This window comes from Pongo pygmaeus, chromosome 9 (genome assembly GCF_028885625.2).
Source record: "Pongo pygmaeus isolate AG05252 chromosome 9, NHGRI_mPonPyg2-v2.0_pri, whole genome shotgun sequence".
Taxonomy (NCBI): Eukaryota; Metazoa; Chordata; class Mammalia; order Primates; family Hominidae; genus Pongo; species Pongo pygmaeus.
In genome coordinates, this window is record NC_072382.2 from 125,249,076 (window position 1) to 125,275,569 (window position 26,494).

At 45.3% G+C, this 26,494-nt stretch overlaps 1 protein-coding gene across 16 annotated transcripts in view; it reads left to right on the forward strand.

Moving 5' to 3' along the window:
- GRAMD1B (GRAM domain containing 1B) overlaps positions 1 to 26,494 on the forward strand; it is a 267,819-nt gene that overhangs the window by 120,037 nt on the left and 121,288 nt on the right. For 11 of the 16 annotated variants that reach the window (XM_063671523.1, XM_063671524.1, XM_063671525.1 and 8 more), the window contains one exon: positions 3,090 to 3,167. The exons of 1 other annotated variant lie outside the window; for it this stretch is intronic. In XM_063671523.1, coding sequence (XP_063527593.1) covers positions 3,090 to 3,167 — 78 coding nt within the window. Of the gene's footprint in view, positions 1 to 2,751; positions 2,886 to 3,089; positions 3,168 to 26,494 lie in introns of those variants that run through there. 4 more of the 16 variants (XM_054437571.2, XM_054437561.2, XM_054437567.2 and 1 more) reach the window with 2 other exon arrangements.

Sequence of the window (26,494 nt, forward strand, 5' to 3'; positions counted from 1 at the left end):
TTTCTCTTCCCTTCCCTTTCCTTTTCCCTTTCCATTTCCCTTCCCTTTTCTTCTCTTTTTTTTTTTGAGATGGAGTCTCACTCTGTTGCCCAGGCTGGAGTGCAGTGGCACGATCTCGCTCACTGCAACCTCCGCCTCCCTGGTTCAAGTGATTCTCCTGCCCTCAGTCTCTCAAGTAGCTGGGATTACAGGCGCTTGCCACCAAGACTGGCTAATTTTTTTTTTTTTTTTTTTAATTTTTAGTAGAGATGAGGTTTCACCATGTTGGCCAGTCTGGTCTTGAACTCCTGACCTCAGGTGATCCACCCGTCTCGCCTCCCAAAGTTCTGGGATTACAGGCATGAGCCACCACACCCGGCCTCTTCTCTTTTTCTTTCTTTTTCCTTCCTTCCTCCCATCACAGTCTTCTGAGTGGCTGGGACTACAGGTGTACACCATCATGCCTGGCTAATTTTTTTTTTTTATAAAGATGGGGTCTCACCATGTTGCCCAGGCTGATCAGGAACTCCTGGGTTTGAGCGATCCTCCAGTCTCAGCCTCCCAAAGTGCTGGGATTACAGGCATGAGCCAACCCACCTGGTTCCATATTGTGGACTCTTAACCATTGTCTTGATGATGCTTCTTGTACACATAGTGTGATGTGAATACTTGTTGGATGCATGTAGTTTGATATTTATTTGAAACCAATACACAGTTTGAAGATGACCCATTGCTGCTTCCTCTGCCATTTGAACTGTTTTCTAAGCCATGGGAAGGCAGGCCAGAGTGGGGCGCCAGAAAGGAAGCGGTCCCTGGTTCTGGTTCCTGAGGCTCCTTATTGGTTTTCCTTGTTGTAGTTTGGGTTTGGAAGTCAACAATGCCATCTAGTGGGTAAACTTGCAAATGTCAGCTTAGAATTATTTTTCTGAAACCCTGGTAGATGGCCTTGAGTTCTGGGAGCCCCCTTTATTAGTTTAAAATTTTGATTGCCGGGGGAGGATAGAGGGACTAGGAAGAACCAGCCCATCCTGGCTCAATGGGGTCAAGTTTGACCTCTGCTTTGAAGAGGCTGCAATGCTGACTGTGGTTGGCTTGGTTGAGCCCTGTTGACTGTTGTAAATGATGTGTTCTTCCACGGTGTAGACCCTGCTTCTGGAGCTGTGTGGGCTTTGGAATTTGAGTTACAGTCATCTGTGTGCTGCCTATTGTGGAGTAACACTTGTCCCAGGTTGTATATAAGGGGATGCTTGATTCATATAACAGGCCAGTTCCCAGTAAGACATCTCATGAGTTAACGACATTATAGTGAAATTTGGTTATGTGGAGTTGGTAATAGACAAATCCATCCGAGCTGGCAAAGTGAAAATGATGAGCAGCCACTGCATAGTGAACAAGCTGTAAAAACGTGCTGCATGGAAGAGAAAGAGAAAGGGATTCCGTACACAGTGAGTTCTGCCGAGCAACCGGAGGTTTTTTGTGTACGGCGCTGTTCTGGTTTCTGGTGTGTGTGGTAAAGTGTGTGGTTGCTTGTGTCTGTGTTTGAAAATTGGATGTAAATTGCTTTTCAGGTCATTTCCTTCTTGCTGGAAGAGCGGAACATAAGAGCATGTGGTAACTGTAACCACAGAACTCATGTGCTTTGGCTGAGAGTGTACAGACACTGGAGCAAGCACTTGCTTGGCAAGATTGTCCAGTTTGCATTCTACTGAGCATCTAGGCTAAGGAATATACTCTATAGAGACCAATGAACCTTAGTGCAGTAGGTGATCCACCAGAACAAGGAGAAAATGTTGGTTATGTGGTAGCCTTGGTTATAGTGACATTTATGGTAATAGGGATTTATTATTAATAGAACCTATGTGAAGCAGAGGTTGGCCAACTTCCTGGTAATAAGGATTTATTATTAATAGAACCTATGTAAAGCAGGGGTTGGCCAACTTTCTCTGTAAAGGGCCAGATGGTGAGCATTGTGGGCTTTGTGGGCCTATGGTGCCCACAACTCTGCCTTAGTTACTCAACTCTGCCTTAACCACTCAGCTTTGACATGGTAGCAGGAAAATAGCCAAAAATAATATGTAAATGTAGGCTTAGCTGTGTTCCAGTAAAGCTTTGTTTGTGGACACTAAATTTAAATTTCACACCATTTTCACCTGTCATGAAATATTCTTTTTTGGATTTTTTTTCTTCCAACCACTAAAAACTACAAAAGCTACCCTTAGCTCACGGGGCTGAGCAAAAACACGTGGCTCTAGATTCAGCCTAGAGTTTCTAGTTTGTGGACTCCTGATCACATGGCTGGAGTATTTAATAATAATTAATAAAAATGATTTGTTCATCAGCTATGCGAGCAGTTAGTGTCATGAAATGTCTGATAAGCTTTTCTTTCTCTGGAGTAAGAGGAAAGTCCATTCTTTCCCGTATTACTATAAGATATGACCTCCCAAAAGAACTCTGCCTGAACTAAAGCTGTGTAATTATCTCACTTACAGTGCCTTAAGGTGTGGAGATTCCACCCTTTGTTCCTTCTTCTATTTCTCATCCTCCTCAGCCTCCCCCGGAGGCAGAGTAGCAGACTAAGTGACCCGACCCCACCCAGCCTTTTGCCTTACTGGAGAAGCAGACTAGGTGACCCCTGGCCCCATCCAGTCTTCTGTCTTACTGGAATCTCCCTCCTCCCACACATCTCACACCCTCCCCACAACACCCCACCCAGTCCACGTCAGTGGCTTGAGAGTCTCCGGTGGGCTGAGGAGAATGGGATTATAATCCCATCAGAGACAGGAAGAGGAGTGGGTAGAGAGAATGCTGGAGGCATTTGCTCCTTGAGGTTTATATAGCCAGGGAAGAGTGTGACAGCAGGGCGAGATGGGCCTCTTCTGTTTTGGCTGGCAACAGACAGTCTGCAGGTGTGATGGCTGGGGATTTTACCAGCCTTGTGTCATTTCTCATATGGTCTAACTGTGCATTCTCTATGCTAGACTTACTTGGGGGAACTTGTATCTTTAAAATTTTGTAACCCCATGTCTTTGTCTAGTTGAAGTCTAAGTGACCTCCCCCAGGGTTGAGAAAGAAGCTGAAGTTAACGGTTGATATCCTGTGTCTTTCCTCAGCAGCCAACAGAGCAGTCAGCAGAGCAGCCACGATGATGATTCTAGCAGGTTCCTGAGTCCTCGAGCGCGGGAAGAAAGGTAAGGTCCAACTCGGAGGGCGAGATGGGGGCAAAGAATAGAGGAGGTAGGGTGGAATGTTTGAGGAAGATTGTGCCTCTGCTCTGTGCAAAAAATGTGGAAAACTGAAGAGGAATGGGAGAGCCTCAGACCTCTGTGCTTGACTGATTAGAAAGACAAAACTTTCACCCCAGAAAGGAGAAGGAACAACACAAAGGGGCTGGTCCTGGAGGCTTTTTGTGTTCAGCAAAAGAAGTCAACATGTGGCAAACCAAATAGGTTGAAAAGACTTCATACTGAGCAGGGCATGGTGGCTCACACCGGTAATCTCATTACTTTGGGAGGTCAAGGCGGGCGGATCACTTGAGATCTGGAGTTCAAGATGAGCCTGGTCAACACGGCAAAGCCTCATCTCTACTGAAACTACAAAAATTAGCCAGACATGGTGGCATGTGCCTCTAATCCCAGCTACTCCGAGGCTGAGGCAGGAGAATCGCTTGAACCTGGGAGGCAGAGGTTGCAGTGAGCCAAGATCGCGCTACTGCACTCCAGCCTGGGCAACAGAGGGAGACTTCGTCTAAAAAAAAGAAAAAGAAAAAGAAAACAACAAAAAACTTTACAGTGGAGTTAGGACTTGAGTCATGCCCTATAGGTTGGGTACAATGTGGATCAGGAGGTGAAGGGCATTTTGTGCCTGAGGAAGTTGCACAGCCCAGGATGTCAGGTGTTGGATGGTGTCAGATGGCAGCAGGGTTAATGAAAAATGAGGTGGGATGTCTAGGATGCAATGAGAATATGGAAGCTCTTCAATGGTTGGTTGAGGATTGGAGATACAGCTAACTAAGCACTCAGTGTGAGGACCAGCCAGCACCTGCTTTGTGCGGTGCCTGTGAATGGTAGACAGAGGTAAATTTGCTGTAGCAAGTTAAACTTCTTTGCCTACAGAAAGTTGATGGTATTGATGTTAACTAAAACAAAGTCTCAGCTGGCCTACCGCAGGGGCTCTGCTTTTGGTCTAGCTCTGTTTATCGTTTTTATCAACAAACTGGGTGAAAAAGCAGAAGGTACTTTTACCACATTTATCAAATTATGGTGGACCCTCTGCTGAGAGGGGGTAGAGAACACCAAGGATGATATAATCAAGATTTAATATTATTTTGTGTAGAACAATGTGTGGAAATCAAGGAGATATTTTCTTTTTAATGGAAATGTGATTTTTTAATTTTTTAATTTTTAATTTTTTTTTTTCTGAGACAGAATCTCGCTCTGTCACGTAGGCTGGAGTGCAGCGGTACAATCTCAGCTTACTGCAACCTCCGCCTCCTGGGTTCAAGAGATTCTCCCACCTCAGCCTCCAGGGTAATTGGGATTACAGGCACGTGCTACCATGCCCCGCTAGTTTTTATATTTTTAGTAGAGACGGGGCTTCGCCATGTTGGTCAGGCTGGTCTTGAACTCCTGGCCTCAAGTGATTCACCTGCTTCGGCCTCCCAAAGTGCCGGGATTACAAGCGTGAGCCACCATGACTGGCTCACTGTGAAGCCTTGAAATGTCTATGAAATGTGATCTTGTATATTTATGTTAAGAAAGATTTATTTTGCAAGTGTAGAATTGCCACAGGGAGCCTAATTTGATAGGATTTCATGTGAAAAAGAAAGAATATTTTTATTTGCCAGCCAAATATGAAGCAATAATATGAAACAACTACCAAATGATCTTTGAAAGTTTTTAATTCATTCATGGGAGCATGGCACATGGGTTAAAAGAAAGAAGAAGATGTCACTGTAATCTGTACTAGTATGACCATATTTCATGTATTATTCCAGTTCCTTGAAAGTGGATATTGATGCATTAGAGTCCAGAAAACAATGATTAGATCATAACTATATTATTATAATAAGAGTTGGTTGCGGCCCTGTGAGGTGGCTCACACCTGTAATCCCAGCACTTTGGGAAGCCAAGGTGGGCAGATCACTTGAGGCCAGGAGTTCGAGACCAGCCTGGCCAACATGGGGAAGCCCCATCTCTACTAAAAATGCAAAAAGTAGCCGAGCGTGATGGCACATGCCTGTAGTCCTAGCTACTCCGGAGGCTGAGGCAGAATCACTTGAACCCGGGAGGTGGAGGTTGCAGTGAGTCAAGATTGTGCCACTGCACTCCAGACTGGGTGGAAAAAAAAAAGAGCTGGTTGAAGGAAAGGGATTTAGCCTGGAAAAGAGATTTTTAGATATCTGAAAGCTGAAGAAATAGAACTGGAGGGTTAGAAGTCAGTGAGAAGGATTGCAGCTCAGGATAAGAAAGCACTCTTCCATGATAGAGCTGTACTAGCTTGGATTTTCTATCTGAGAACTGAGAACGAAGTGACTAACGGGTGTGGCATGTATACAGTGTGGATATGCTGAACAAAGGGATGATTCACGTTCCAGGAGGGACAGCGAGCGATTTCATCGCGCTTCTCAGGATGACACGTAATTTGAAACTGTTGAACTGTTTATTTCCATTTAATATTTTCTTTTCTTTTTCTTTTCTTTTTTTTTTTGAGATAGGGTCTCTGTCACCCAGGCTGAAGTACAGTTGTGTGATCTTAACTCACTCCAACCTCTGCCTCTAGGGCTCAAGTGATTTTCCCACCTTAGCCTCCTGAATATCCGGGACTATTGGCGCCTGCCACCATACCTGGCTAATTTTTGTATATTTTTGTAGAGACAAGGTCTTGCCACATTTCTCCGGCTGCTCTCAACTCCTGAGGTCAAGTGACCCGCCTGCTTCGGCCCCGCAAAGTGTTGGGATTACAGGCGTTAGCCACCACTGCATTTAATATCTTCTGACCACACTTGACTGTGGGTGGCAAACCGCAGATAAGGGGGAACTACTGTAATCTCTCCCCTTCATAGGAGTGTTCAAGCAAAAGCTGGGTGGTGTGTCAAAAGGGATTTTGTTCTGGTTGAGAGAGTGGAACCTCTCTAGTCCTTATTTCTTTAGATTATAAAGTCTCGTGAGTTCTGCCCTGGTTCTCAGTTTTGTGCCCCCTGTTAATCAAAACAGTTCAGCTTATCGATTTAGACTGATGTATATGGAGACATGGCACTTCCAAGGAGCAAAGACTAATCATTCTTGTCAAGATGCTTAATCAGGTACGATCGGATCTGATGGCAGTTCTCTCAGTCCCTAGAGTACCCTCCACTGTCTGTGCAAAGCTTTCTAGATTGCAGCAATCATAATCTCAAAATTAGAAGAGGCCACAGAGGTCCCCCAGCACAGCCACTTTCCCTGTGCTGTGCACCAAACATCTCCAGAAGTATACTGTCCGTTTCTGAGCGTGATGTCTTTGCCTGCTCTTCTTCTACCAGTTCTATGATTGACAGTTCCTCAACTCACTTTATATTATTTCTGCTGCTTGGGGCATTCCTGGAAGAGATGAGTAGTGCTGAGATGCATATACCCTAATACATTTTTCCCAAGGACATAGCTGCTTGCTAACTAGAGATAACTCTGCCTTTTGTTTGGTATTTGGGACTTTACATTGATATAAATTCTATTCTAACTTCTCCTCTCTAACCACTCACTCCTCCAACCACAGGAAATGTTACAAAGGTTCTTCCATCTAAACCTGTGCCCAGAAAAACTCTCTCGATTTCTTCACTGGTCCTTTGTTCCCATCCTGGCCCACTCGCAGTCCCCTAAGCGACTGCTTAGGTGGATGGGGCTGTTGTTTTGCATCAACTTGCTTTGGAGAGTATGAGGAACAGAGAGAATGTGGTCAGGAGTATGCTTCCTCTGGTGGTCCCTGTGACCGGCCCACCCCACCCACCCCCAAAACCTCAGAAATTGGCTCTAGTATGTGTTCACTCACCATAGCCCTTCTGAAGAAAGTCTTTCTTCTCTTCTTGGCTGCTGGGTTCCTTCTCCTGGAGAGAACAAGTTTTCGGAGCTCAAATTAGTCTCCTAGGCTCAGCTCAGAACTAACTTACGCTCTGCACCTAATTCTTCCTATCCAGTTAAGAGTCTCCAGGTGTTTAGGACGTTGATCTGTGATGTTCTGACCTGGGGTGAGATTGGAACCCTGGGGAGATGTGGGCAGTGGTGGGCATCTGGCCTGTGCTCCTCGTTCTGGCCCCCTCTGAGGGACAGTGCACCAAGCCGTGAATGGCGGCATTTCCTGCACTGGTGAGGCCTCCCTGCAGTTATCTTCTTTACTCTTCGTAATGCCCCTGGGTGGCAGGTGGAGCTGGGTAGTATTGTCACTGACTGAAAATGGTCAAGGATGAGGTGGATATTATGGATTTTTTTTCTGTGGCTTCTTCTAATTTTCCAAACCACATCATCAATTGTACCATGAAAGATTGTTTCATAGAGCAGGCAAAAAAATTAGCATTGATTTCTTCTATTTTAAAGATTCAAATTATAATCTTTCAGTACCAGATGCACTTTCAACTGGTTTAATAAAACGTTTTCTTTTCTTGTTTTTGTTTAAGGTTCAGAACAGTTATAGTATTTAGAGACTACATAGCTACCCTACTATACACAGCAGTGGGTGGAATGCCTTAATATGGTGTTCAAACCTAAGGATTTCTGAGAAAGGTTTTTTCCTTATTCACATTGACGCTCTGTCCTGAAGGAAAGCCTTTGGAACCATGACGGGAGTAGAGCATAGGTTGAAGGACTGTGACATACATTTGCTGGGTGGGTGTGGCATCAGCAAGAAGGGTTGATTTTTATGAAAATGTGTTTATTAGGAAATGGAGATTGTCTCAGAGATAAGAAAAATTCTTCCAGGTTTCCAGTAGAAAGCAAAATAGGTAACTTCCCCGAAGTGTGTGTATATGGAATACAGGACATTAATTCATTCTTTTTTTTTTTTTTGAGAGAGTCTTGCTCTGTTACCCAGGCTGGAAGAGTGGCACTATCTTGGCTCACTGCAACCTTCACCTCCCAGGTTCAAGAGATTCTTCTGCCTCAGCCTCCCAAGTAGCTGGGACTACAGGTGTGTGCCACCACGCCTGGCTAACTTTTGTATTTTTTGGTAGAGACGGGGTTTCACCATGTTGGCCAGGCTGGTCTAGAACTCCTGACCTCAAGCAATCCACCTGCCTCTGTCTCCCAAAGTGCTGGAATTACAGGTGTGAGCCACTGCACCCAACCTAATTGTGCATTTGTAAAGTCAATTTACTTAGTGTTACCCAACCCTCAACCTTAGTTTCCTCCTTTGTAAAAATTTGATGTCCATCGGATTTTCTTGTAAAGAATACATGAGAAAACATTTGTAAAGAGCCATTAAGTGGATGCTTAATAAATGATAGGGGCTTGCACTCTGATTCTCGCTATCATAACATTTTACTCTCAGTTTCCTACCAGATCTTACACTCTTCTGTTCTTTTTTTTGAGACAGAGTCTGGCTCTGTCGCCCAGGCTGGAGTGCAGCGGCGCAATCTCGGCTCACTGCAAACTCCGCCTCCCGGGTTCACGCCATTCTCCTGCCTCAGCCTCCCGAGTAGCTGGGACTACAGGCACCCACCACCACACCCGGCTAATTTTTTGTATTTTTAGTAGAGATGGTGTTTCACCGTGTTAGCCAGGATGGTCTCGATCTCCTGACCTCGTGATCCACCCGCCTCGGCCTCCCAAAGTGCTAGGATTACAGGCGTGAGCCACTGCACCCAGCCTTCTGTTCCTGACAAAGCAGAGACAAAGCTGGGCACCGTGGCTCACCCCTGTAATCCCAGCACTTGGGGAGGCAGAGGTGGGTGTATTGCCTGAGCTCAGGAGTTTGAGACCAGCCTGAGCAACATGGCAAAACCCCGTCTTTATCAAAAATACAAAAAATTAGCCGGGCATGGTGGCATGCGCCTGTGGTCCCAGCTACTTGGGAGGCTGAGGTACAAGATCCCTTGAGCCTGGGAGGCGAAGGTTGTAATGAGCCTAGATTGTGCCACTGCAGTCCAGCCTGGGTGACAGAGTGAGACCCTGTCTCAAAAAAGAAAAAAAAAAAAAAGAAAAAGAAAAAGCAAAGACAGAAAGAAGGTGTAGAATATTGAGCATCTGCAAATGTCACACATTGACACTCCAGATAAATAGATTAAGTTGTGGCATTTCCCCCTCAAGAAGCTGATTCTCTTATGGTGTGATATACCTACAAATAAACAATTATAATATAATGTAATAAATGACTTAAGAAATTATGCATAAGGTAATAAAACTGAAGAATTTTAAAAGCTGGGTGTGGTGGCTCATGCCTGTAATCCCCGCAATCTGGGAGGCCAAGTTGGGTGGATCCCTTTGAGGCCCGGAGTTCGAGACCAGCCGCCAACATGGCAAAACCCTGTCTCTACTAAAAATACAAAGATTAGCCGGGTGTGGTGGTGTGCGCCTGTAGTCCCAGCTACTCAGGAGGCTAAGGCTGGAGAATCACTTGAGTCCAGGAGGCAGAGAGTGCAGTGAGCTGAGATTGCACCACTGCACTCCACCCTGGATGACAGAGTGAGACTCTGTCTCAAAAGAAAATAAATAAAGAAGTTCACTAAGTGCTTACTATGTGCTTAAACCTGTGCAATAAACCTTGCATACATTTTAAAATATAAACCTCTCAACAGCCCTATCAAGTACATGCCATTATCTGCATATTAGAGTTTAGGAAAACCAAGGCTCGGGGAATTAAACTTGCCCCAGAGAAACACAGCTACTCTGTTTGGGGTGAGGGCAGGGGTGGGAGGGTTTCCAGAAAACTCCACAGAGGGGGCTGTGCTTCAGCTGAGAACTGCAAGAGGAGTAGGAGTCTGTCACATGGACAGCATTTGCAAGCGAGGGAACAAGATGTACATAAGCATGGAGGCGGGAGAAAGCAAGGCATGTTCAGGAACCACAAATACTTCAGTGTTGCTGCAGCGTCACATCCTAGGAGAGAGGTAGCTAGTGAGTGGCCAGGAAAGGCCTTTGGACAGGTAGGCAAGTGCCTGGTCATGCCACATCCTGCTGTGATAAGGAGTGAGTATTCTTTATGGATGATTGGAAACCAGTAAGTTATGTTTTTTTGTTTGTTTGATTTTGTTTTTTTAGAGACAGTCTTGCTCTGTCACCCAGGCTGGAGTACAGTGATGCAATCTCGGCTCACTGCAACCTCCGCCTCCTGGGTTCAAGCGTGTGTCTTGTCTCAGCCTCCTGAGTAGCTGGGATTAGCTGGGTGCCCGCCATCATGCCCAACTAATTTTTGTATTTTTAGTAGAGACAGGGTTTCACCATGTTGGCCAGGCTGGTCTCAAACTCCTGACCTCAGGTGATCTGCCTGCTTCGGCCTCCCAAAGTTCTGGGATTACAGACGTGAGCCACGGCACCCAGCTGCCACTGAGTTATGTTGAGAAACCGAGCACCCGGGTGTCTTAGTTCAGGCAGCTATAACAGAATACCATAGACTGGGTGTCTTATACATCACAGAAAATTATTTCTTTCCATTTTGGAACCCCGGGAAGTCCAAGATCAAGATTTGGGCATTCAGGTGAGGTCCTGTTTTCTTCATAGACAGCTGTCTTCTTGCTGTGTCCTTACATGGTAAAAAGGAGAACTCTGATCTATTCAGCCCCCTTGTAGGGGCACTAATTACATTCATGAGGGCTCCACTTTCATGATTTACGGCCCCACCTCTTAATACCATTGCACTGGAGGTTACGATTTCAACATATACATTTGGGGGTGGGGCACCAACACTGAGTCTATAGCACCAGGTTGCTCCCAAATATTCTTGTGAGAAAAATCACACCTGGGAGGTGTTCAGAGTTGAGTCCTAGCCCCTCCGGGGCTGTGGAGGATGGATACCTCCCCCCAGAGCTCTCCAGGCCGGGCATTTGGGCATGGTATAATGGAAAACCTGTGGCCCAGCATTAACTGGCTGCCTGGCCCTGCTGCCTGCTAGGCACCATGTAAGGGATTCCAAGATGAAGACGTAGTCCCTGCTCTTGAGTAATTCTTCAGCCCAGTGACTTAACGTGGCCATCAGGCATCAAGAACAAGGCCATGGGGGTGATGACATGTCGGAATGGAGGTGTGAACCTGGGGAGCCGGATCTTCTCCCCTCGCTACCCCACGGCCCGGACTGAAAGCTTTGGCCCTCCTCCTCCACTGTCACACTCAGTGATGGGGAGCCCTACCCTAGAAGTGTATCTCATGAGAGCATCAGGGATGCAGTGAAAGAGCAATGCTCAAGGGAGACAGGAAGAGAGAGCAACATAAAGATGTGGCTCCATGTCCATGGTGCACCCTGGTCAACAGAGGAAGGGGTGTGGGACCCGATGGAAATTTGGAGCTCAGGGAAAATGGTGGGGTGGGGGGGGGGGTGGGGGTGGTCCTTACCTCTCTGTGTACTCCCTCAGGGTTGACCCCTTAGATGGCCCAGGAGCGGCAGGTGCTAGAGGAGTGGTATCCACGTGGGCGTGGAAATGGGGCAGATTCAGGGGCCACTGGACTAAGGGGAGGGAAGGGCTCATCAGCACCCACCCAGGGAACCTGTCCATTTATGTCCCCAGATAAAGGGTCCTAGAAGAGTAAAAAAAAAAAAAAAAATAGAAATCATGCCTGGCCTGTGGTTAATGTGTATGTGCCTATTAGTATTATTGTCATTAAAATGCTGGGTCGAGGAGGAAGGATTTGAGGAGCAGAGGTGGCAGTGAGTTTAATTTAGTCATGTAGAGTGAACTACTCATGGAGTGTGCCAGTGCAGAGATATACTAGGCCATTGGCTACACTGTTTGAAGCTCAGGGGACAAGACTGAGAATGCTCATTTGGCAGTGACTGCTATGGAAGAGCACAGCAATGAGAATATAGTTGAGGCAAGAGTCTTAGGATAAGCAAAGTTTAAGCAGAAGACAAAGGTAGGAAGAATTTTAAGACTGTCCATTGAAGACAACATGACTAGGAGATAGTAATGGAGAAGCAAGAGAGAATAGTTAAAAGGGTAGAAATAGGTAAGAAAAGGACTAAAAAGGATCCTCTGCAGTGGCAAGTTGTGGAGGTCATTGGTTACCACAGAGCAGTTTCAGAAGAGTATATTTGAGGGGAGGGAGAAGAGACTGACCATAGTGATTTCATCCTGGAAGTCTGCCTGGGAAGAAGAGAAATAGGGAGGATACCTAGAGGAGAAAGCAGGGATGATTGGGGAAAATTCTTGTTTTAATAAGGAGAGACATAAGCACTTTTTTATAATCTCTGAAGTAGAAATTGATAGCTCAAGGCTGAGAATTTCAGAGAGGATAAATTCATTTGTTCATTCATTCAACAAACTGATCAATTACGCACTATCGGCCAAGTGTGATGGCTGGCGCCTGTAATTCCAGTGCTTTGGGAGGCTGAGGTGGGAGGATCACTTGAGGCTAGGAGTTTCAGACTAGCCTGGGTAACCTGGCGAAACCTCGTCTCTACAAAAAGTAGCTACTGCACTCCAGTCTGGGCGTAGAGCAAGACCCTGTCTCAAAAAAGTAAAGAAAGAGCACTATGTACTGGGATTTCCAGTCTTGTTGAAGGGAGAATATTAAACACAATTGAGAAAATGCAAACTTGGAATTTGGATGGGTGTCTTAAAGGAAGAGGACATAGTACCAGGCAAAGTGTATCGAAGAAGCTGGACCCGGCCAGAGGGGTTGGGGCCAAGGTGTAAGGATTGGGCAAAGATTAGAAGGGTGAATTGGAAGCAGTGATGTGAGACAGATGAGATGATATGGATGAGATGAGGCAGGCACTTCGATGGCCAGGATGACCAGGATATAGTAATAGAGAAGCAAGAAAGAACAGTCAAAAGGGTCTTGGTCTTTATTTTAAGAGCCCAGGAAGCCACTGAAGATCTTTGAGACGGGAGATGACAGGATCAGATTTGCTTGTGAAAAAATTGCTTACAAAAACACAGAGGCTGTTTCATGGACACTAGGAGATCAGCTGAGGCCCTTAGGAGCCTATTACTGTATCCAAGCTAAGGATGTTCGTGTCTTGGAATGTGGATGGTGATAGTGAAAAAAAGAAGTAGACAAATTCAAGATATATTTAGGAGATAAAATGTCCAGGGCTTGATCATGAATTGGGTACATATGGGTGTGAGAGAAGGGAGGTGTTCAGAGTTGAGTCCTAGGATTCCAGCTTGCTCAGCTAGGGGGTGCCATCTATTGAAAGGTAAGGAAGCAGAGTTTTAGAGGAGGCAAGAGAAGGTTGGGTCAGATCACAGGTGAGAAGATTACCCTTGAACAGGAGAGACTAATTGAGGTGGATGCAGGTGAGTTCCTAGGCGCTATGGTAGGAAGACGAGGAGGTTAGTGGCAGCAGGATCTGTTTTCTCTGTGTGATAGAAAATGATGTCTCCTAACTAAGATCAGGGAAGGTGGAATGAGAATAGTGTGATGTTTGGATATAATTAATTTGGGGACTTTTTTTGTGTCAGCTTTTCTCCAAGTACCTTAAAAGACATTTGTGGCTGGCTGCAGTGGCTCACGCCTGTAATCCCAGCACTTTGGGAGGCTGAGGTGGGTGGATCACCTGAGGTAGGGAGTTTGAGACCAGCGTGGCCAAAATGGTGAAACCCTGTCTCTACTAAAAATACAAAAATTAGCAGGTGCGATGGTACACATCATGCTAGAGTAAGATCGTCACTGCCAACTCAGGTCTAGCCACTGGGACAGGTAGCTTCTTAGTAGAAGAAGTCTTTTCAATTTTGCTTATTCTGTTCCAGAAATATGTCCCCAATAGCATATTTCCAGAATAGTCTAGCTCCGTCTACCTGCTTGGCCGATGAATTCCCCATGGACTCACGGACATTCCCGTGATCCCTTACCTTGGGGAGACAGCCAAGTTGCAAACCCTCTGGGAGCAGTGCTCGCTGCCCCTCCCCTTCCCCCAACACCAGCAGCTGACATCACATGCAGGTACAGCTTCATCCTCCTTGTCTGAGGACAAAGGAGGAGAGGAAACTCACCAAGTGCCCAGAGCTCTGCCAGATGTTGAAAGATGGAGGAGGGCTTCATTTGGAGCTGTGGCTTGGGCAGGAGGCAGAGGGGATCTCGGTAACGCAGGACCCCAGGCTTGCCCTCCCTGGGCCCTCCATCTCCCTGTGTTTTATATTGAACCACAAGGAGGGGAGAGCTTATGTGCAGGAGCCCACAGTTGACAGCTGGGGTAGCTGCAGGGGCAGCAAGTCCATGCAGCTCCAGAGTGAGCCCCCAGCCCTTGAGGTCCCAGCTGCCATGTGGCCAGCACTCCCCTGAGCCCAGCATGGTGCAGAATCTACAGCCACAGACCGTCTCATGCAGCACTGCTGTAAAGCAGGCTTGTCACTACCACGTCTCCTCCCTGAGGAAGAAGCTGGCCTTTCTGCGAGCCAAGTAGGTGGTGGGGACCCTGGAGATTAGGTTTGGGATTGCCTGGGTTGGCTCCCATGTGTGGTGATATTGTAGGTCCCTGCCCAAGAGGGAGACTCAGTGATCCATTGCAAGAGGTTGAAGGGAAAGGCCAAGGGGTGTGGGTGGCTGTGATGTTGACTGAAAGACTGAGTCTGTGCCTCACTGTGTGCCTCCCAATGAGGTGCCTTGGCCTCCGGGTCCTTCTTCATAACTGGCCAGGGACCATTACTTTTTTCCTTTATGATAAGTTGCTCCAGTCCATAGAGAACTTGGAAATCCTGAGAAAGGTGAGGTAGGGAACAGTGTAGTCTGCCTGTGTAGCATCCCCTGGGCGGGGGCGCTGGCGTCTCTGGGGTGTGGATCATTCTCTTCCACTTATAGGGACCTAAGCGGTAGGTGTTTGGGGCCATTGCTCAGTGTGTTCATTTCTATATCACCTCTTCAGGTACTTTGGTCTGACTCCAGAACTATTTGAGCATGCATCAGATGTGGGGTGCTTTTTCCTAAAACAGCCCCCATACCTGGCAGATGGGCTGCAGTGGCTCCTGGCTGAATCTGCCCTGCCCTCTTGGCCTCTGTAACTAGAAGAAGGAGGAGATTTCCTGGAGGAGGAAGAGGTTCCAGCCCCTAAGGTTAGAATTAAATTTGAAGGCTGACAGGCATTCAAGAGAGACGGTCATGTAAACTTACGGGCAGGTTTGTGTGTTTTTGCTTTTGTTTTGGCGTGAAGAGAAACATCACTGAGAAAGATGGAATGAATGAAGTGAGGAAGGAAAGGAAGGAGAAAGGCAGAAAGAGGGGCCAAATGGATTTCAGAGGTAGGGAGAGGCTAGAGGCAGTAGGTGGCTTAACCTCAATCCTCTCTCTCTCTCTGTCTCTCTCTCTCTCTCACTCACATACACATACACACACACACACACACACACACGCACATGCATAGGCATAGATGCCTGTGATTGTTTCGCTGTCTATTGACAAGGGTTTCTCATGGCTGAAATTTTGAGGCTGGTGAGCAAAGACTGTGTCCCTCTCTGATTAGATGACTTCTCTGGTACTGATATTCAGTGCTGTGCCTGCGCACAGTAGGTTCTCAACAGAATGGTAGAATAAGGAAGTCTCTGATCCTGTGATGTGGCGCAAGGACAAGATTCAGTAATGGCCGCAGGGAACTCAGGTTTTGGAGACCAAAATACCTTAGTTTAAATTGCAGCTCTACCACATCCCGGCTGCGGTGCTTTTGCAAAAACATTTCATCCTGTCTGAATGTTTCCTTTCTGAAAAATGAAGATAATTGTACTTACTTTATGGAGCTTGTGGGGATTGAACTGAGATAAAATAAGAAAGGCACTTAGCGCTGTGTCTGGACGTAGCACACAGTAAGTGGCAGCTTGTGTCACTGTCAGCAAACAGTAGGCCTGGGCTTAGCCTGCAAGGGGTGTGGAAGGTGAGTTTTGAGCAGGAGGTTTGCAAACTTATTAAGGGAAGCCACACATGAATCCATGAGAGGTAATGTTTGACTTCCCAGTTGCCAGGGGAAGCCAGTTATATAAGCTCTGGTCCTCACTGTCCTGGTGAGAGACAGCTGCCTTGAGGGTGGGGTGAAAAGCCCAGAGTGGCAGTTGTGTGGACGGGCTTCCAGACCCACCCGCAGGCAGCCCGCTCAAACTCCATGTGGAACGTGGGCCTGGAAGGTGTTCAGCTTGTTTCAGCTGATTAGGAAGAGAGTCCCATCTCAGAAGAGGCTCACTTTGATTAAATTCTGCAGTGGAAGTGTCCCTTTGTAAACAGCTTCAGTAGAGGCCCCAGATGTTCCTATTGTTCAGATCCCAGGAACAGTGTTGTTAATAGTGGTGCTGTGGGTGGAGAGGAAGACCTGGGTTCTTCCTCCCTGTTAGTGACTCACTTACCCCTTTGTCCCAGTAGGGTTTCTCTCCCTCACTTGCATGATAATCAATGGCTTATTTTCCATTTTAGCATTAATCACATTATAATTGTGTTTATTTGTTGACTTGATCATTGTCTGTCTCCCCAACTAGTCCCTAAATTGCGTCAGAGCAGGGACCATCTTTGTTTTATTGTGTCCCCAACACTTAGCACAGTGCCTGGCACATGATAGTACTTAACTACTTACTAAATGAGTAAATCAACCAATGAATAACCATATAAGACTTTTTGTTAACTCTTAACATTCTAGGATCATGGGATTTCATGACTGTAGCCCAAATGGAGGGCAAAGACTGACCCTTACACATGTATTAACCTTTTTAAACTTTTCATGCTCATGGAAATGTTTTGATCTGTGACCACCTGTCACATGTTCCCCTTTCTCTGATCCACGTGCACATATGCTTAGGGGGTCACATGGTCTTGTGGAAGACAGCACTTAATAAGGCCTTTTTTTTTTTTTTTTTTTTTTTTTTTAGGTCTGAGCTAAGCTCTGACTTTTGAGGGCAGGGCAAAGAAGCAAATGAGTGCTCCTGTCTTGCTCCTACCTCCCCAAGTTCCCAGCTTAGAGCTCCTCTTTAGCAGTCCTGGCTGCTTCTGTGGCTGTCAGCAGAACTGTCTGCAGGTGTAACCATCACCTGCTCTGTTTCTCCTACTCTAGCACTGCTTCTTTGTGCCTGAGAAAGGGGAGTTGTTAATTATAGCTCAGCAAACTCCTCTTATCTTTGCTGCTGCCATAGTTGGGATTTAGATTTGGACAACTGGCAGGATGGATGGTAATTTTTATTCCCCTGTTTCCCTACTTCCTGCTGGGAGAAATTCCATCCTCCTACCAGCCTCAGCGAAGAAGGAATGTGAGTGGGTGGCAACTCAGGGGCTCAAGGCAGAGTCCAATCTTAGGCTTCTCCTGCTTTCTGCTGCATTCTTTGCCTCCCTCGTACTCCAGGGTTGAGATGAAGTTGGGATAAACTGCTGGGTTCTCTTTTCAGTCACTCACTGATTAATCATGTAAGCTCGGGAGAGCTCTTTACTACTCCTAACTTTCTCTTCTAGGTATTGAGGAAGTCATTGTACCAGAATTGGATGCTCCGGCTTGGATGCAAACACCTATCACTAAAATTTTTTGCACACCTACCATATGTATATATGCATATATATATACACACACACACACACACATATACACACACATAAATTATGTGTGTACTTGTGTACTAAATATTTTATGTATACTCTAATATAATGAAACAAATTTTAACAACATGGAATAAACATAAATATAAATATAAGTCGTAATATGCTTTTTAAAAAATTAAAAAAATTCTATGGATACATAGTAGGTGTATATGTTTATGGGTTACATGAGACACTTTAATATAGGGATATAATAGTCACAGCATGGAAGATAGGGTGTCCATCCCCTCAAGCATGTATTCTTTGTGTTACAAACAATTCAATTATACTCTTTTAGTTATTTTAAAATGTACGATGATTATTGACTATAATCACCCTGTTGTGCTATCAAATACTAGGTCACATTCTTTCTATTTTTTTTGTACCCATTAATCAGCCCCACTTCCCCCCACTTTTCCACTACCCTTCTCAGCCTCTGGTAACCATTCTTCTACTCTCTATCTCCATGAGTTCAATTGTTTTGCTTTTTAGTTCCCACAAATAAGTGAGACCATGCGAAGTTTGTCTTTCTTGTTTTTGTGTGTGTGTGTGTTTTCTTGTTTTTTATTTTTTGTGCATCGGTTGTGTGTTTTTTTGATTTGAGGTCACTGTGAGGCTTGCAAATACTATCTTATAACACATTATTTTAAACTAATGACAGCTTAACACTGATTGCATAAACTAACAAACAAAAACAAATAAAAACTCTACACTTTAATTTTGCTTTTTAGCTTTCTATGTCTTATTGTACTTTCTGCGTCTTGAAAAGTTGCCATAGATATTATTTTTGATTGGTTCATCGTTTAGTCTTTCTATGGAAGATAAGAGTACATTATACAACACAACTACAGTGTTATAGTATTCTGTTTTTCTGTGTACTATTATATGTGAGTTTTGTACCTTTAGGTGATTTCTTTTTGCTCATTAACATCCTTTTCTTTCAGATTAAAGAACTCCTTTTAGCATTTCTTATAGGACAGGTCTGGAGTTGATGAAATCCTTCAGCTTTTGTTTGTCTGGGGAGGTCTTTATTTCTCCTTTATGCTTAAAGGTTACTTTCACCAAATGTACTATTCTAGGGTAAAAGTTTTTTTTTCCTTCAGCACTTTAAATATGTCATGCCACCTTTTCCTAGCTTGTCAGTTTTGCACTGAGAAGTTTGCTGCCAGATGTATTGGAGTTCAATTGTATGTTGTTTCTTTTCTCTTGCTGCTTTTAGGATCCTTTTTTAAAATCCATGACCTTTGGGAATTTGATTACTAAATGCCTAAGGTAGTCTTCTTTGGGTTAATTCTGCTTGGTGCTCTATAACCTTCTTGTACTTCAATATTGATATCTTTCTCTCGGTTTGAGAAGTTCTGATATCATCCCTTTGAATAAGCTTTCTACCCCTATCTCTTTCTTTAAGGCCAATAACTCTTAGATTTACCCTTTTGAGGCTATTTTCTAGATCTTGTCGGCATGCTTCATTGTTTTTTATTCTTTTGTCACCTCTAACTGTATTTTCATATTTCATATAGTCTGTCTTCTAGCTCACCAATTCTTCCTTCTGCTTGACCAGTTCTGCTATTAAGAGATTCTGATGTGTTCTTCAGCATGCTAGTTGCGTTTTCCATCTCTAGAATTTCTGCTTGATTCATTTTAATAATTTCAATCTCTTTGTTAAATTTATCTTATAGAATTCTGAATTCCTCCTCTGTGTTATCTTAAATTTCTGAATTTCTTCAAAACAGCTATTTTGAATTCTCCGTCTGAAAAGTCACATATCTGTGTTTCTCCAGGACTGGTCCTTGGTGCCTTATTTAGTTTGTTTGACGAGGTCATGTTTTCCTAGATGTGGTGTTGATGCTTGTAGATGTTCTTCAGTGTCTGTGCATTGAAGAGTTAGGCATTTATTGTAGTCTTCACAGTCTTGGCTTATTTGTGCTTATTCTTTTTGTGAAGGCTTTTCAGGTATTCGAAGGCATTTGGCCCCCAAACCCAATAATGTTGTGGTTCTTGTCTACTCATGGAGGTGCCACTTTGGTGGTCTTGGAGAACATCAGGAAGAATTCTCTTGATTGCCATGCAGAGACTCTTGTTCTCTTCCCTTACTTTCTCCCAAACAAATGCAGTTTCTCACTGTGGTTAGCCTCCTGGAACTGAGAGTAGGGAACCAGAAGCACCCCTGTGGCCACCATCATGGGGACTGCACTGGTTCAGACCTGAGGCCAGGACTCTATTGAGTCTCACTCAAAGCTTGCTGTAATCATGACCTGGCTACCATGTAAATTCACTCGAGATCCTAAGGCTCTACAATCAGCCGGTGGCAAAGCCAGCCAGGTTTATGGCCCTCCCTTCAGGGCAGCAAGTTCCCCTAGGCCCCAGATGAGTCCGGAGATGCTGTCTTAGAGCCAGGGATTGAAGTAAAAAACCTTAGAAATTTACCTGGTGTTCTATTCTACTGCAGCTAAGCTGGCAGCCGGGTGCTGTGGCTCACGCCTGTAATCCCAGCACTTTGGGAGGCTGAGGCGGGGGGATCATGAGGTCAGGAGTTTGAGACCAGCCTGGCCAACACGGTGAAACCCCATCTCTACTAAAAATACAAATTATTTTTGTATTTTTTTGTATTTTTAGTAGAGACGAGGGGCATGGTGGTGGGTGCCTGTAATCCCAGCTACTCAGGAGGCTGAGGCAGGAGAATCTCTTGAACCCGGGAGGCGGAGGTTGCAGTGAGCCGAGATCTCGCTACTGCACTCCCCAGCCTGGGCGGCAGAGCTAGACTCTGTCTCAAAAAAAAAAAAAAAAGTTAAGCTAAGCTGGCATATAAACCACAAGAAGAAGTCCTTCCCACTCTTCCCTCCCCTTTCCCAGCCAGAGGAGCCTCTCCCTGTGGCCACCACCACTGGCCCACAGGGGGTTTTGCCAGGCCACTGCTGATGTTCACTTAAAGTCCAAAGACTTTTCATTTAGCTTGTGGTGAATGCTGCCAGGCCTGGAACTCACCCTTCGGGGCAGTGGGCTCCCCTCTGGTCCAGAGCAGGTCCAGAAATGCTGACCGCGAGCCTTGAACTGGACCTGGGGACCCCAAGAGCCTGCTTGGTGCTCTACCTCACTGTGGTCAAGCTTGTACTTAAGGTGCAAGGCAGAGTGCCCTTTACTTTTCCCCCTGCTTTTCTCAAACTGAAGGAGCCTTTTACCATAGCCACCACAGCTGGGTTCAATGCAAAGCCTCACAATTGCTGTGCTCTCCCTCTCCCAAGTGTACAGATTCTTCATGCCGCACATCCACTGCTGGAGAATAAGGAGGGGAGGCACTGGTGATTCAAGACTTTCTTTCCTGCCCTCTTCAATGTCTCTTTCAGTTGTATGAAATTAAAACCAGTTACTGTAATTGCTCACCCAACTTTGTTTCTTGCGATGGCCCTTTTTGTGTGTAGGTAGTTTAAAATTTGTTGTTCTTGTAGGGGCAATGAATGGCGTAGGCTTCTCTTCAGCCATCTTGCTATGCCCCGTCTAATATTTTCTTCCCCTACGGCCATGGGTAAGTGTTCATGTCTCCTTGATTATGAGTGTCCCACTGGTTAGACATAGTTCTGAAGCAGTAGTCTTCAGCCTTTTAACGTGGTTCAGAATCACAAGCAAAGCTTATTTAATATGCAGATTCGTAGGCCCTACTCTTAGATTCTGAGTCCTGTGGACTGGGAAAGGCCTAGGAATTTGCAGTTAACATATATCCCAAGTGGTTCTGATGCAGGTGGTCTTGGATCGTGCTTTGAGAAATATGCTCTTTCTCCAAAAGCAGTGCTGATAAAGAAAATATAAATAAAAGTGCAAAATAAAGAGAAACATGCCCTGAGCCCTGATGCCTCCTGTGAGCCTACTCTAGCTAATATCCGGCATACAATTTAATAGGGCTGGGACATGGAAGGGCCTTTTGATACCTAGCTTGGTGGTATGGTTTGGTTGTGACCCCAAAATTTATGTGTTGGAAACTCAATCCCCATCGTAACAGTGTTAAAAGGCAAGGCCTCTGGGAGGTAATTAGGATTAGATTAGGTCATCAGGGTGGAGCCCCCATGAGGGAACTGGTGGCTTTAAAAGAAGAGGGAGAGAGACTTGGCCTTGCCCTCTTGCCATGTGATACCCTCTGCATGTTGTAACACAGGAAGAAGTCCCTCACCAGATGTGGCTCCTTTGTCTTGAGACCTTCCCAACCTCCAGAACTATACGAAATAAATTTCTTTTCTTTATAAATTAACCAGTCTGTGGTATTCTGTTGTCGCAACAGAAAAAAGGACTAAAATACCCGGGGACACAACTTCTGTGTCCCTTACCTGTCTTCTGCATAGTCCAAGAATCACCATTCGGTGGCAAGGAGAAAGGTGGGTGGAGGGGTATGTAATTAAGTTACTCATTCCATATTATCTGTCACCAACTTTCCAGGTTACTCAGTGCCTCTTTTCTTATCCTCAGGCACGTGAGCAATTAAATGCTGGCTCCCTTTCTTTTTCTTTGCATTTCTCCTTAGTCTGAAGGTGAAGCTCTTCCACTGAGATGTGGAGAAACCCATTTTGACCCTGATTCAAATGGTGGTGGGGTGGGGAGATGGGCTGTGGGAGTGGAGGTTGTTTGCGTGCACCCCCCACTTCCCCGCACAAAAGCTCCCTTGTGTCTTTTATGTGAGCATGATGAGTGAATTAGTCAGTTGAATTTAGAGTTGGAATTTTGAAACTCTTTGTTTGGTTGACTTTTGAAACTCCACTACACACTTGCTGTGGGGTCCATAAGGGGAGCAATTTCTCCCACTCATCTTTTTTCCCTCTAGAAGTGAAACAGATCTATTGTCTGTGTTTCCTTTTTCTGGGCATCTTAAATGATGGATAGGTTCAACTGGCTGAGAGTTATCCTTGTAAATAAGGGTATTTTGGCCGGACGCAGTGGCTCACGCCTGTAATCCCAGCACTTTGGGAGGCCGAGGCAGGCAGATCACTTGAGGTTCGAGACTAGTCTGGCCAGCATGGTGAAACCCTGTCTCTACTAAAAATACAAAAATTAGCTGGGCGTAGTAGTGCATGCCTGTAGTCCCAGCTACTTGGGAGGCTGAGGCAGGAGAATCACTTGAACCCAGGAGGCAGAGGCTGCAGTAAGCCAAGATCATACCACTGCAGTCCAGCCTTAGGAGACAGAGCAAGACTCCATCTCAAAATAAATAACTAAATAAATAAATACCAACAGATGTGACCCTTAAGCAGAGACTCAAGAAGTCCAGTGCTCTACACTCTCCCAATCCATAAATTTCTTCTTCAGTACCTGTATCAAATGGTTATATGCTTGTATGTGATTCACTTCCACAATGGGAAATTTGCTAAAATTAATCGGAGTCTTTTTAAATGAAGAAATTGATAACTGTAGGAAGCTTTCGCCAATCTACAAATGTGACCAGTAAATCCAAGAAAATGCAGAGTGTCTGTGTACTTTGTGGAGGAGCAATATTTATGTTCTAAGGTAATAATAATGGTATTATTATTAAAATAATAATAGCTACCTTGATACCTTTTTTTTTTTTTTTTGACAGAGTCTCTTGTGTCACCCAGGCTGGAGTGCAGTGGCGCGATTGCGGCTTACTGCAACCTCTGTCTCCCGGGGTTCAAGTGATTCTCCCGCCTCAGCCTCCCGCGTAGCTGGGACTACAGGCACATGCCACCACTCCTGGCTAATTTTTGTACTTTTTGTAGAGACAAGGTTTCACCATGTTGGCCAGGCTGATTTCAAACTCCTGGCCTCAAGTGATCCACCCACCTTGGCCTCCCAAAGTGCTGGGATTACAGTCGTGAGCCACCATGCCTGGAAATAGATGCCATTTTGAGGGCATATTATGTGCTTAACACTGTGCTTTTCCTGTGCTATCTTATTATAGCAACTCTAAAAGGGAAATTACTATTATACTCATCTTCTAGATGAGGCTTAGATTGTCCACTGTCAAAGCTTGTTAGTAGCATAGGTAGGATTTAACTCCAGAGCTCAAGTTCTTTTTTGTTTGTTTGTTTGTTTTTATTTTCTTTTTATTTTTTGAGACAGAGTCTCTCTTTATCACCCAGTCTGGAGTACAGTGGCAGGATCTCGGCTCACTGCAACCTCTACCTCCTGGGTTCAAGTGATTCTCATGCCTCAGCCACCTGAGTGGCTGGGACCACAGGCACGTGCCACCATGCCAGGCTAATTTTTTTATTTTTAGTAGAGATGGGGTCTCATCATGTTGGCCAGGCTGGTCTTGAATTCCTGGCCTCAAGTGATCCCCCTGCCTAGGCCTCCCAAAGTGCTGGGATTACAGGCGTGAGCCACTGCGCCGGCCTGGAGCCCAAGTTCTTACTTGCAATACTCTTACTTCTCCTCTAGCAAAGAAACATGACTATCAAGGCACTTGGGACCCTGTGCAGAACCTGCTTTTTCTTGAATCTCACGGATCTTTTTTTCTAACTTGCTGGAATTGGAACTCCAGAGGTGGAGGTGTGTGAGCAAGTCTATTAATGGCCATCCCTTGGCAAGCTTCAAAACCAGACAGAACAAGAAAAACAATCCACCAGGAGAGAATAGAGACCCCAATGCTTCTGAATGATCTAGTTAAAGATGGCTTTCAGCCAAATAGGTTTTTTTCTTAATTATCATTTTTGAGTATGTTTTTTGTGTCTTACTGATTTTGAGAAGTGCCTTAAAATTTTAATTGGCAAGTTATATGTAGGAAAGTTCCAGTACATCTTTTTGTTTGACAACATCTTTCTGATGCTTTTTTAGTTTCACTGTCATGCCCAAGCAGTGAAACAGAGCTGTTGTCTTACCTTTCTGCAGGTACCAAGTGAAGCCCCATAGGTATTTGCATAAGCTACAGAAGTCCTTTACCTTTCTTCTCTTTCTCCACTGGGCTCACCAGCATCCCCAGTAAACCATTCTCCTCCAACAGGAGTCCCTGAGGCTGCTGCTGCTCACTGGACTGCCAGGGATCTGTAAGCATAGGCTGCTAGGGATCTGTGAGCATAGTCTGTTTGCCACCTCATCCTGTTTTTCTCTTGGCTTCAGCATGAGTCACTAGAGGGTCTCCCAGTGGCCTGCATGCAGTGATGTCCAGGCATTCGGACAATCCTTCCTTCTTCCATCCTAACTCTTCCTTCATCACTGGCCTCCCCAGTCTAAAAGAGAGTGTTTTAGTAGAATGATGCAAACGCGCATGTCCCATTTACAGTGTACCATAAAAAGGCCAGGCAATATTACTGGACCTAGCCCCCTCTCCCTTCCCTGCTGACCCCTTGCCCATTAATCCTGTGGCTTCTCTTAAACAGATGCTCCTGAACTGGGGTTACTTCCTGGTAAACCCATCATAAATTGAAAATACCGTGGCTCACGCCTGTAATCCCAGCACTTTGGGAAGCTGGGGCAGGTGGATCACCTGAGGTCAGGAGTTCAAGACCAGCCTGGGCAACTTGGTGAAACTCCGTCTTTACTAAAAATACAAAAATTAGCCAGGTGTGGTAGTGGGTGCCTGTAATCCCAACTAATCGGGAGGCTGAGGCATGAGAATTGCTTGAACCCGGGAGGCGGAGGTTGCAGTGAGCTGAGATAGTGCCATTGCACTCCAGCCTGGGCGGCAGAGAGAGACTCCATCTCAAAAAAAAACAAAAAAAAGAAAGAAAAAGAAAATGCACTTAATATACCTCACCTACTTAATATCATAGTTTAGCCTGGCCTATCTTAAACATACTCAGAATGCTTACATTAGCCTATAGTTAGGCAAAATCATCTGGCAGTACAGTTGACTGTAGAGTATCGGTTGTTTACTCTTGTGATCCCGTGGCTGACTGGGAGCTGTGGCTTTCTGCCACTTCCCATCATCGTGAGAAAGTATTATAAAGCATATCGCTAACCTGAGAAGAGATCAAAATTCAAAATGCGAAGGATGGCCCATCAGAAGTCAGGGATTGTTTGTGATTGTTTGTACTGTCATTGCGAACCTTTGTGTGATAGGCTCTGAAGTCCTCTGCAGCCTGGCGATAGATAGGACGTTTGTGAACATTGGTACAGGCATAGGAGCGAGCTCCCAGGGCAGGGCGTGGCAGCCTTATGCAGTCATGATCTTTTCCATTTTTGAAGCACTTGAACAACTTTGTCATCTGAAAGCACAGTGCAAGGGACCAGCTGCTGACTGGAAGTGGTGCGATTGTGCCTGGAGATGGTAGGTAAGGGAAGGAGCTGCATAACCAGACCAGAGCTAGCTTTGCATTGGCACCAAGTGCAGACGGCTTGGAGGACTGAGGGAACTCATGGAGTCCCCATTGTTCTTAACCCCCCACCCATACCCCTAAGATAGTACTTATAAAGACAAGATTATTTTAGTTAACGTTGATCGAGTGTGCCTATTATGTGTCAGTTACTGCATTTTATTTAAATTTCACCTTTTTTTTTTTTTTTTTTTGAGATGGAGTTTCGCTCTGTCACCCAGCCTGGAGTGCAACGGCGCAATCTTGGCTCACTGCAACCTCTGCCTCCCGGGTTCAAGGCATGCTCCTGCCTCAGCCTTCCAAGTAGCTGGGAGGACAGGCATGCGCCACCACGCCTGGCTAATTTTGTATTTTTAGTAAAGACAGGGTTTCACCATGTTGGTCAGGCTGGTCTCGAACTCCTGACCTCAGGTGATCTGCCCTCTTTGGCATCCCAAAGTGCTGGGATTATAGGCGTGGGCCACAGCGCCCAGCCAAATTTTACCATTTTTTAGTTACTACGTTTTCACTTAAATCTTACTATTTTTCTATGAAATAGTATTATTATGACTTCCATTTTATAGATAAGAAAACTGAAGCTTAGAGAAGTTTCATAACTTATATAATATCATG